A 12,657-nucleotide genomic window follows, 5' to 3' on the forward strand; every position below is an offset into this window, starting at 1 on the left:
TTCTCTAATTTGTAAATGTCTAAAAATGTGAGTTTTGGGTAAATTATATTTGGCCGACAATTGCTCAGACGAACAAAGGTTTCCTCCAACAAACAGATACCAAAAACATTTAATACCCAACCTGTCCCATTCCTTAACTAAATCAGTCATGGAAGGTTTTAAAAAAAATTAGAATAAATGGGGCTTGAAAGGGAAAATCTCAATAAAACAAAGTGTTTTCTAAATTGTATCCAGATCCTCAGATTATATTTAACTACTAAATTATCAGTTAGTTTACTTACAGATAAAGGAAGTGAGGATCCAAGAATAGAAGTAATAGAAAATTTATTAACAGAGTTAGCTTCTAAAGAAACCCGTACCGGACAATCTACATGATTAATATAATATAGCCAAAACGTGAGATATCGTATATTAACTGCCCAGTAATAAAACCTAAAATTAGGTAAGGCTAAACTTCCAGACTTTTTAGGTTTTTGAAGATGAACTTTATTTAAACAAGGACATTTATTTTTCCATATATAAGAGGATAAAATAGAATCAAGAGTGTCAAAAAAGAATTTAGGAATAAAAACAGGTAAAGCCTGAAAGATATATAAATTTAGGTAGAATATTCATTTTAATAGAATTAAAATCCAATCAACAATATTGAAAGAGGTGACCAATTTAATGATATCCTTTTTACATGATTCAATAAAGTAAGAAAGTTTTCTTTAAACAGGTGTTTGTAATTAGTAACTGTTACACCCAAATAAGTAAATTGATTCCTTACAACATTAAAAGGGAGATTAGTATTAATTAATACCAAATTATTTAAAGGAAATAATTCACTCTTATGTAGGTTCAGTTTATATCCTGAAAACTGTCTGACATCCATTTTATTTACATTTTCCTCCAATCACCTTAAAGTTATGTCCCCTAACATATTATTAAGTATAAAATTAATCTGTTCAAGTAAGCATGTCTTGAATGTCTATGTATTTTAATGTTAATATATGCAAATCTCTACATTTGCTTATCTGGATTCAAAGAGTCAAAAAGTTAAGTGATACCTTAAACTCATTTCAGTTTAAATAGCTGCTGCCAAATTGCTTCAAAAGAAATTCAGATGGTGGAGTCTTTGCTATGTGTTAAATGTTGGTTGTCCGTCGTATGTGATGATGACAGGAGACCTGTGCAGGAGAGTTCATGAAGTGGAAAAGCTGTTGCACCAGCACAGTTCCACTCTCTCTACCTCGGCAGTCTGGGTCCAGTGGTACGAGTGGTTGTCGTTGATGCACCATCAATAACTCTGAGACGTGGGTTAAGGTAGGCTTTTATTGGCTGGAAGAAAGCACAAGCAGCAAGTGACCACCACACGACATCCTGGAGACTGAGGAAGGGTCTGTGCCTCCAATCGCCTTTATACTGGGGTCTGTGGGAGGAGCCACAGGAGCAGACAGCGGGGGGGAGGGGGGGGTGTCCTGACAGATATATGTAGTTCACCACAGTCACAACCGGGGTCTTCCTTAGTTGCAGTGGATGACCATGAAATCTTCTGTGCCTTGTCCTGCCCTTCACTCTCCACGGAGTGTTACAGAACCTCCTTCCTGGCCGTTGGATCTCACTGTAGGTCTCATCTGCCCAGTACACCAGAGCTGACCTCACCAGTTGAAGAGGTCATGTGACCAAGTAACCTACTAACCTGTTCGTCTCTGGAATGTGGAGGGAAACTGGAGCTCTCAGAGGAAACACACACGGTCATGGGGAGAACAGAGCAGAATAAGGGGAATTATTAATAAATAAACCCTTGCACAAATCTCAAACACCTGTTAGTAGAACCTAACTGAGACTTCTTAAACCTGGCACAATCCCTAAAGAGTCGATAAGTCAGAAACTCCACTGCTACACGGTCTGAGATAACTGAAAACAAACAGTCACAGAAAATTTAGTCTAACCTTGAAGTAACTAATTAAAGGTTAGTAAAGAATTGTTGGCAACAGAGTAAAGGTCAAAATTACACTTAATCTGTATAATGAATGCTTTTGGAGCATGCAGAACTCTGAGCATAGAGGGTATGTGCTATAAGGAGAGAATGGACTTCACTATTGTTTTTCCTTTCTGTACTGAGCGAGGCCTCCGTCAGTCAGAGTTGACCATGGATATTTCGTCCTAGCTGTCCAAATACACAAGCCTGGGCAGTACGATATGGAGAGCAGGCTCCCCTTCTCCATGTCTCTGATGAACCCAAAGGAGCGGCAGAGACCGATACAGTTTGGTACCAGCAGTGTTGCAGGAGTTGCCAGTCAGTGTTGAACTCAACGTTGGACTGCCTTAGGCACTCCAGCTCTGGATTTTTCCCAGGGGTTTTCTCCCAAAACCTTCCCCACAAGTGAGTACAGCCACAAGGCAGCAGAGCTTTGAGACCAGATTTTTGCACAACTTATTGTAATTTACAGTTGATTACCAGCATGTATTGCACTGTACTGCACTGCATAACAAATCTCACGACATATACCAGTGATATTAAACCTGATTCTTATCATGTTTTATTTTAACCATAAATATTAGCTTTATTTGTCTCATGTACATTGAAGCCAACAGTTTAACGTGTTGGTTTTGCATCAATGACCAGCACAGTCTGAGGATGTGCTGCAGACAGCCCACAAGTGTCTGCATACTTTCAGTGCCGACATTGAATATCCACAGCTTGCTATCCCCAACCTGTACACATTTGGAATGTGGGAGGTGTCAGTGTTTGAGTGTGTGTATCTGTTAGAGGGTGGAAAAAGGGCTTGTTTTGTTGTCGATTGTGGTGTTCTGCTGAACGTTGTGGACATGCCATGTTGTGCTGGAGTGTGTGGTGATACCTGTGGCTGCCTCCAGCACATCCTTGGGTTGGTAACACAAACAACACATTTCACTGGATGTTCCAATGTACTTGTGAGAAATAAATAAATCTGAATCTGTCTGACTCAGGCATTGAAAATGAAGTGTCTGTACTGAAATAATAACTCTCTCCACAGATGCTACCTTCCTGAAAAGTATTTCCGGAATATTCTCTTTGCATTTTGAATTTCTAGAATTCAGTGAGTTGTTTTTTATACTTGGCGAAATCTATAACTGTAAACTGATTTCTGCTCTACGGGGTATTTAAAAAATATCAACAAGTCAAGCTGATTTCTTTTCAAGTCAGTTAGAGTTTTTTAAGTAATTACATTTTTTTACCCTTTGAACACTTACATTCATTCTTAATCATTAATTTTGTCTAGCGATGGTAAATTTGTAAAAGGTCACATGATGTCAGTTAAGTTGGTATGGTAACAGTAGAAAATTTTTAGTCGTATGTGTAGAAAGCTAACAGACATTTTCTGGAAGCCTGGTGCATCTGTTACACCCCAGCAACTCCTTTAGTGAGATATTCTTGCAGAGTGTGTGTGTTTGTTTAAGTGCCTCGTGGTTTAGAAAGTGCCTGAGATTGGCCTGCTGTTAAAGTTGAATGCCAGAAAGGTGAAGCTTGTTTTGTGAAAAGCACGAGAGAGGGTCAATGGCTGTTGGTGACTCTCCTTTGCACTAAAGACCCATAACTTGTAACTGAGAAGAACGGTTCGGACTCTTAAACAACCCAACTGCTTCTGGTGCTTTGCAATACAAAGGTACACAAAGACTCAGGAACTGCCTATAGATCTTAGAAACATTTCAGCACAAAAGCTGTGTGCTAGAGGCACGTGAGTAATCACTTTGATTTAATAACTTGTTAGTCTGTTCATGAATAAAATTCATATGCTAAACAATTGCAGTTGAAAGTAATTTTAATATGGCAATTGAAAACAGCTCTTTGATGCAGTACTCCTCATTTTGTAATCAATGCTTTGAAGTTACTTTACATTTAACTTAAAACCAAGGAAACGGCAGAAAGAATCGTCCAAGGTATTTGGATCTTCTGCAGAGAATGGTTGAAGTCTGTTGCAGTCCCCATCACTGCTGACATTGCCGGCGCCACTTTGCAGAAAACTGCTTGAATTTTCTGACCGTTGCTGTTTCCATATTAATGGTTTGCAGCTGTGATCACCCGTTAAAGAAGTTTCCTTTGTCTGTTGTGATAGTGATAAAATAATCAGTGAAAATGTAATTTGTTACGTGTTGAGAGGTTTTCCTGATCGTTGAAAGCAGTATATTATGAATAAAGTTGTAGAATACCTCTCTTTATTTTACAAGATCTGTTTAAAATAATCTAGAATTATCAATCCAGAAGTCACCAACACTAGTGAATTAGTTAATTCAGAATCAGAATCAGGTTTATTATCACCGGCATGTGACGTGAAATTTGTTAACTAAGCAGCAGCAGTTCAATGCAATACATAATATAGAAGAGAAAATAATAAAAAATAAATAAATCATTACTGTATATGTATATTGAATAGATTAAAAATGTGCAAAGTACAGAAATACTGTATATCACAAAAAGTGAGTCAGTGTCCAAGGGTTCAATGTCCATTTAGGAATCGGATGACAGAGGGGAAGAAGCTGTTCCTGAATCGCTGAGTGTGTGACTTCAGGCTTCTGTACCTCCTACCTGATGGTAACAATGAGAAAAGGGCATGCCCTGGGTACTGGAGGTCCTTAATAATGGATGGTGCCTTTCTGAGACATCGCTCCCTGAAGATGTCCTGGGTACTTTGTAGGCTAGGACCCAAGACTAGATTTACAACCCTCTGCACCTTCTTTTGGTCCTGTGCAGTAGCCCGTCCATACCAGACAGTGATGCAGCCTGTCAGAATGTTCTCCATGATACAACTGTAGAAGTTTTTGAGTGTATTTGATGACATGCCAAATCTCTTCAAAGTCCTAATGCCACTGGCTTGCCTTCTATATATATGTTGGGACCAGGTTAGATCCTTAGAGATCTTGACACCCAGGAACTTAAAACTGCTCACTCTCTCTACTTCTGATCCCTCTGAGGATTGGTATGTGTTCCTTCGTCTTACCCTTCCTGAAGTCTACAATCAGCTCTTTCGTCTTACTAACATTGAGTGCCAGGTTGTTGCTGCGGCACCATTCCACTAGTTGGCATTTCTCACTCCTGTACGCCCTCTCGTCACCACCTGAGATTCTACCAACAATGGTTGTATCATCAGCAGATCTATAGATGGTATTTGAGCTATGCCTAGCCACACAGTCATGGGTATATAGAGAGTAGAGCAGTGGGCTAAGCACACACCCCTGAGGTGCACCAGGGTTGATCGTCAGCAAGGAGGATATGTTACCACCAATCTGCACAGATTGTGGTCTTCAGTTACAGTTATATCAATGTATTCTTGGTTAACATTACCCCTCTTTGTGCAGATTTTGTCTACTGTTGATTCATTTTGTACCATCCAAATGCAATTTACTTGCCAAATGACGCTTCAAAAAGTCAAGTTTCCAAATATCATCCCACTTCTTTCCACTAGCTAATTCTCCAGCAACTTTCGCACCACGACTATACAAACAGGTAACTCTGGTTTCCGAATCATACATAAATATTTCTCATAGCTGAACGTTCATGACCTCATGAGCTTTCGGTGTAGCAGTTTCTACAATTTTGTTAAGCCATTCAACTTTAAACAAATTTGCAGTTCTTTTGCGCTTCACGCCCTTTGCTTCTTTTGAATTCGACATAATGAATCAATTTTTTTTCAATAAAAACTTAGCTATCTACAGGACTTGAAACAGATCTTTGTAAACTTTACGATATGAACACTGTCCGCCAAAGATGGCTGCCACTGTGATGCAGCTGTACAAACCGGAACAGGAAAGGTGAGGTGACGTAAATTAGTGATGTGCATTGTGGTATTTGAAAACCGACTAACTAGTTAACAGAAACATTTAGCCAAAAGATTATTTTCAATAAGTACAATTATTAATTAGTACATTATTTTAGGTAACTAACCTTCTGTGCGCGCATTAATTTCCTTTGTGTGCTGGTTGAAAAACGAGTGTGGCGTGCAGACGCGCACAACTTAGAGGGAGCATAGGTGGCTATGCTTACAGTGCCAACACAGCATGTACACAACTTATTACCTGTACATCTTTGGACTGTGGGAGGAAACCAGAGCACCTGGAGGAAACCCACGTGGTCACAGGGAGAATGTACAAACCCCTTACAGACAGCGGTGGGAATTGAAGTTGGGTTGGTGGCACTGTAATGTGTTACAACAGCTACTACACCATCATGCAGCTTCACAAATTCATTGTATTCAATATTCGATAAATTTGTACAGATTCTTTTGATGTTTGTTACAAATTAATTGCAATTTTGTCTTCTTAATATGGTTTCCTCTGCTGTGAAGAAACCAAAAATGGATTGGGTAAATTCTTTAAGTTAAATTGCATAAAAATCTTTCAGGTTCTTTTCGATTTCATTAACGTTGGTTTTATCTTTGAAAAGGTCAGTATGATTTGACCGCCATTGACCGTTCAGCTTCTGGGCTTGTAGGCTTTGTATTCTCTGTATTCACATTACAACGTGTTGGCCTTCCCCCTTGTTCTTTAATCACTACAGGCTGGAAAGGCATGTTTCACTTTCTGTTCTGACATCTTCTTTTAACTCTTTAGAAGCATCAAAGTCAACACTATGGTAATATGCTTGAAGGAGAAGGGCAGAAAGATAGATTTCCATTACTGCTCCTTTAACTTCAGAACTATTTGCTAAATTGAAAAAGCCTTTAGATAGCGTTGTGGTGACTTACAACACACACGACTTTTCTCATTCAAGCTGCCACTGTGTCCTGCATGTAGCTCGTCACAATACTTGCTTTCTTAATGGTGGAGGAATGACAACATGGTAGCCCCATCCTGCTTGGGACTGTGAGATCCTTCCATCAAGTCTGTTAAGGTTTCACTTCTATGATTGTCTCTCCTTTCCATTCATGAGTTACCATGTCCACTGCTTTAGATAGAACAGGATCAGTACATGTGTGCTTCCAGACTTACAGCAGTTATCAGAGCTCTAGGTACTACCTTGAAATAAAAGATCTCTTTAAGTGATGGTTCTGGAGCTGTAACAGCTAAGGGAAGTCTGGTTAGTCCATCAGCATTCGAATGAGAAATATTTTAACCATTCCTAGTCCTCTGCTTGAGACCAACTGTAAATGTTAATTATAATTATTAATGGGGAATTGTACGTGGGGCAAAGCAGTTAGTACAATCGTTCTACAGCACTGGTGATCACCAATGGGGTTTTGATTCCTGTCGCTGTCTGTAAGGAGTTTGTACGTTCTCCTCTGTGCGTGGGTTTCTTCCGGGTGCTCCCATTTCCTCCCACATTCCAAAGATGTATGGGTTCGTAAGTTGTGGGCATGCTAAATTGGCACCAGAAGTGTGGTGACACTTGCGGGAGAGTATCATGTTGGCTGTTGACACAAGGTATGTTTCAATGAACACTTGACAAAGAAAATCTAATCTTTCGTAATGTGCACTGCGCAGAGGAGCAGCAGGTATGAAAGGCTGGGAGCTAGTGTTTCAAAGGGTTTGTCACGGTGCAGTAAAAGGAGATCAGCAGATGCTGGAAATCCAAAGCAAAACAGTCAAAATGCTGCAGGAACTCAGCAAGTCAGGCAGCATCTACAGAAGTGAATAAAGAGTCAACGGTTGGAGCTGAGACTCCTCACCAGGAATGAGATGAAAGGGAAGGGATGCTAAAATAAAAAGGTGGAGGGGGACAAGCTAGAAGATGATAGTTGAACCAGGTGGATGGGAAAGGTAAAGGGCTGGAGAGGAAGGAATCTGACAGGAGAGAAGAGTGAATCATTGGAGAAATGGAAGGAGGAAGGGACCTAGGGGAGGTAATAGGCAGGTGAGAAGAGGTAAGAGGCCAAAGTGGGGAATAGAAGAAGAGGGGAGGGGGAGAGAATTTTATTCATGCCAACAGGTTGGAGGCTACACAGATAGAATATAAAGTGTTGCTCTCCACTCTGAAGGTGGCTTCATTGTGGCATATGAGAAGGCCGTGGACCAACACTCCGGAACAGGAATGGGAATTAAAATATTTAGCTACTGGAAGTTACACTTTTGGCAGATGGAGCAGAGGTGCTCGACAAAGCGGTCTCACTAATGTAGAGGAGGCCGCATCGGGAGCACCCAGCACAGTAGACGACCCCAGCAGATTCGCTGGTGAAGTGTTGCCTCACCTGGAAGGACAGTATGAGGCCCGGAAAAGAGGTGAGGGAGGAGGTAGATGGTATTTAAGATAGCATGAAGATTCTTGCTTAAATAGACCAGGGGTGTCTAACCTTTTTTTTACTGCCATTAACCAAGTTGGGAACCCCTGAAATTCACCTGTGGCACTTTCCAGAAGAGAGCTTTTGGAAAAGGCAGTTTGTTGGGTGAGTAGTGTCCACTGTTCTGCTCTCCAGGCAGTTCATTGTAGATTTTATACACTATGAGAGGACGCCGCACCAAACCAGACAGTAATGTCTGATGAGAGGATGCTCTCAATGATGGCAGTGTAGAATTGCACCCGTATGTTCTGGGGATGATGGAATTTTACCGTCTGCCATCCTGAATAAATAAATATCATGCTCTTTAAGTTCAAGAAAGTTGAAATACAACTGGATTTTAGAGCGAACACGTGGTAAGATTTCTTCCAAAGACTGAGCGGAATTGTCTGTAATACATGCCGCTTACTTTCCCCAGTGAGATTTGTGCAGGAGATTCGTGCCAGCATTGGCCAGCAGAGGGAGCTGCACCATCTGTTACCACAGCTACAGACTATTCAGAGGCATTGATCAGAAATGGAATAAGATTTAATATCACTGACCTATGTCGCGAAATTTGTTGTTTTATGGCAACAATACTGACTACTTCTTCTTTTTCTTCTTAAGCCATCATCCCTACTGGGGCCTAGGCCGCCGACAGTAGCTTGCCAGAGTCATCTGTCCCTCATCAGTCTTTCACGTTGTCCCCAGAATTAGCCCATCTTCTTGGTGTATCCACCCTCTCCCAGGGATGAGGTCTTTGGAGCTTCTGCTGACATTTTTGTAGCTGTGGGTTTTAACAGGATGGGGTTGCTGGCCCCTTCTCCAACCCTCCGTTCACAGCTGGGCTTGGGAATGTCTCTGGCAGAGCAGCAGAATAGTGCAATACCTCAACTAAGTTACACCATTACAATAAGAAATATATTAAAAATAGTGCACGAAGAAAGCAAAATGAAGTGGTGCTCGTGGACCACTCACAAATCTGACGGCAGAGGGGAAGATGGATGTCTTGGGCTATTGAGTACCAGACCAGATGATGATTCTCTTGATATCCTGGTTTATCTGTTTTGTTTTCATTCTCTAATCTGTCCCTAAATATTTTTGACTTTGATTCATAATAAAAAAAAAGAAAATTTGAGGAAACACATAGCAGATCAGGCAGTATTTGTGGAAAGGAAAATCGTTAAAGCCTTAAGTCTGAAGCCCTTCATCAGAATCATAATAATAAACTGAAATGATAATGTTTCTCTCACTGAGATGCTGCCTGACCTGCTGAGCTCTGTTTTATTTGGGTCTTTCAGCATCTGAAGTTTCTTGATTTGATTTTTTTCTCTCTGTGCTGTAGAGTCACAATGACACTGTCAGGGAATGTGGAGGAGGCTTTACCAGAGAAGCAGAGACAAATCAGCGATGAATGATAACTTTAATAATAAACTGAAAATAATAAGCCATGAGGGCCCAGAAAACAAGAGGGAGCAGATATTTAACTTGACAAGGTGACAAGGTAACTGAAGGCTTGGAGCAACTGGTTGAGGCTGGCTGGTTCAGTGAGTAAACAAGGATTGTGGATGAGAGCTGGGTTTAAATAGGCTGTAGGTGATGAGTGGGGAAACCCATGGTAGGTTAGTAGGGTGGAGACTGGAAGACCTGACAGATAGAGCACAGAAACAAACTATTTTGCCCAGCACATCCGTGCCAGATCACAAGACCATAGGATATATAGGAGTAGAATTAGGCCATTTGGCTCATCAAGACTGCTTCACCATTTCGTCACAGCTTATCAAGTTTTTCTCTCAGCCCCAATCTAACAGCCTTCTTTCACGCCATGACTAATCAAGAATCTATATCCTGTGCCTTAAATATACAGAAAGACTTGGCCTCGTGGAAAAAAAATTCCACAGATTCACACATTTAGATAGAACCATAGAACATTACAGCACAGAAACAGGCCTTTTGGGCCTTCTCGGCTGTGCCGAACCATTTTTCTGCCTAGTCCCACTGATCTGCACTTGGGCCATTTCCCTCCAAACCCCTCTCATCCATGTACCTGTCCAAGTTTGTCCAAGATGTAAGACTTCATCTAAACTATATTTCTTTATTTTGCTATGTTCTGATTCTGATTGAAGGTAGTGTTCTATTCTGTGGAATAAACTCCAAGTCCATTTTTAATATTGAAAGAGGTAGAATAAATCTGATCCACCTTGGGGGGAGAAACAGGCATTTAAAATCCTGATGATTATAGATTGGGCTGATGGTCACAGAATCTCAGACTAGAATGTACAGGTTTAAAGTGAGAAGGGAAATGTTTGAAGGGCACCCGAGGGGAACAGGGAGCGGTTAATATCTGAATGTGCTGCTAGAGGAGGTGGTAAAATCAGACTTGATTAGTACAATTGAAGGGGATTGAGACAGACACTTAAATGGACAAGGCTTTGAAGGGTACAGGCATAATCTGTGCAAATGGGCTCTGTGTAGGAGGCAAATAGGGTTAGTATGGAGCTGATGGACTGAAGGCCAGGTTTATTTGATTCACAAAGGAATGTAGGATTTGTGAAATGCAGAGCAGAGGCCGTGCCCAGCAGGTCAGTGCAGGAATGCCAGGGGCAGGGTGGGAGGTGGGGGGCAAGGGTGCAGACACACCCAGCCCGGAGACACCAGGCAAGGTCATTTGATTCCAAACAATTGGTTTATTGATCATTACTAAATGCCTCTCTGGTGCTTCCCGCTCCCTCCGCTCTCTCTTCCCCTTCTCCCAATCACGATACCCCTCTCCCTGCCCCCTTCCCACTCTCAGTCCACAATAGAGACCCATATCAGAATCAGGTTTATCATCACTCACATATGTCATGAAATGTGTTTTTCTTTGTGGCAGCAGTACAGCACAATGCATACAATTACTACGGTACTGTGCAAAAGTCTTGGAAACAACTATAAACAACTATATACTAGGCTGCCTTAGACTTTTGCACAGTGCCGTAATTCAGCATTAATACATTTGACTCTGATTCTGGTATATTTTTGGGGATTTTGTTGGTTGTAATCTGCATACGTGATTGAATCGCCAGTGGTTCCAGCTTAACACTATTACAGCTATCACAGTTTGGACTCAATTTCCGGCATCCTCTGTAAGAAATTTTGTATGTTCTGTCCGTGAATGGTGCTCTGGTTTCCTCTTGCAATCCAAAAGTGTTAATTGGTCATTGTAAATTAGTCCAGGGTTAAATCAGTGGGCTGCCGGTACGTGCAGCTTGTCAGGCCAGAAGGGTCTGTTTCGCGCAGAAATATCTCAGAAATAAAAAGTAAAATAAAATCATGACCTTTGATCGAAGCAAATACTCACTAGATCGCATTTGGCCATTGGAGAGAGAAGAGCTTTTTCCCTGTCCTTAGCCAGGAAGTGTGGTGACCTGTGGTTTCTCCAAATGGTGAGCCATCTGAGATTAATTTAAATCAGCAGGAATTATAGATTTCTCTCTCACCGACTTTATTCTTAAGTGGAGCCCACTGTGTATTAAGTGTAACACTGCTTCACCTGGAGAGCGGACATGCTAAAAGTTTAAATCAATTATCTTTTTTCCAGGATATGGAACAGAGCCTGAAAGGTCTTGAAAATCAGAAGATAAGTGGAAGCATAATTGAAAGACCAGCCATGGCCAATTCTCTGAGGCTGAAAATATCCTCTCGCCCTAAAAAGAAGAGGAAGATTAGTCGCATTGGTGTAAAGGGAAAAGGTAAGGAATTCAACCATTTTCTTCAACAAAAACTTACTCTCGGGTGTTCTAACTTACTTCCTGCCCATTACGCCGCAAACATTTAGGGCAGTAGTGAAGGTATCACTCAGATGCAGAAGGATTCTTCATTGCTGGTTCTGTAACATTTTTGTTTGACCAGTCAGGGTTGTTAGCCCTGAGCTGATCCCCCGAACCTGGAGGACCAGTGGACCACTTGTAGTCTGGCCTCTACCCTTTGACCTGTTTGGTATGGGTGACCCTACCAAGAGCCAAAGTATAACGGTCTGACTCCAGCAACATAGCTCTCCAGACCAACGAGGCACACAAGCCTCCAAACACTACAACAAGGTTATGGTCCTCTTGGAGAAAGGGATTACTTTGAGTTGCACTAAACTTGGGAAGATAGAAGACCGATGAGAACGGTGTTCCTTACACTACACGCTGTTGAGTGGCGGCCATGAATAATGGCGTTCCCGTGTGGACTTTTTGTTATATATTGTAGCCTTTGACAGCATCTGCACTTGAGTTTGCAATGTTTATTTATGTAGAGATATGCACCGGTAACAGGCCTTTCTGGCTCAACGAATCCTTGCTGCACAATTACACTCATGTGACTAATTAATCTTCTAATCCATACATCTTCGGACTGTGGGAGGAAACTGGAGCACTTGGAGGAAACCCACACAGTCATGGAGAGAACATATAAACTCCTT

General features: G+C 41.4%; 1 protein-coding gene across 4 annotated transcripts in view; it reads left to right on the forward strand.

The window, feature by feature from the left end:
* Positions 1-2,033: 2,033 nt before the first annotated feature.
* rgs3a (regulator of G protein signaling 3a) overlaps positions 2,034-12,657 on the forward strand; it is a 265,827-nt gene continuing 255,203 nt past the window's right edge. The window contains exons 1-2 of one of the 4 annotated variants that reach the window (XM_073052456.1): positions 2,034-2,368; positions 11,794-11,944. In XM_073052456.1, coding sequence (XP_072908557.1) covers positions 11,797-11,944 — 148 coding nt within the window. In that variant the 5' untranslated portion in view covers positions 2,034-2,368; positions 11,794-11,796. Of the gene's footprint in view, positions 2,369-3,361; positions 3,705-9,641; positions 9,718-11,793; positions 11,945-12,657 lie in introns of those variants that run through there. The other 3 variants (XM_073052457.1, XM_073052458.1, XM_073052459.1) reach the window with 3 other exon arrangements.

The sequence above is a fragment of the Hemitrygon akajei genome, chromosome 7 (assembly GCF_048418815.1).
Source record: "Hemitrygon akajei chromosome 7, sHemAka1.3, whole genome shotgun sequence".
NCBI classification, from domain to species: Eukaryota; Metazoa; Chordata; class Chondrichthyes; order Myliobatiformes; family Dasyatidae; genus Hemitrygon; species Hemitrygon akajei.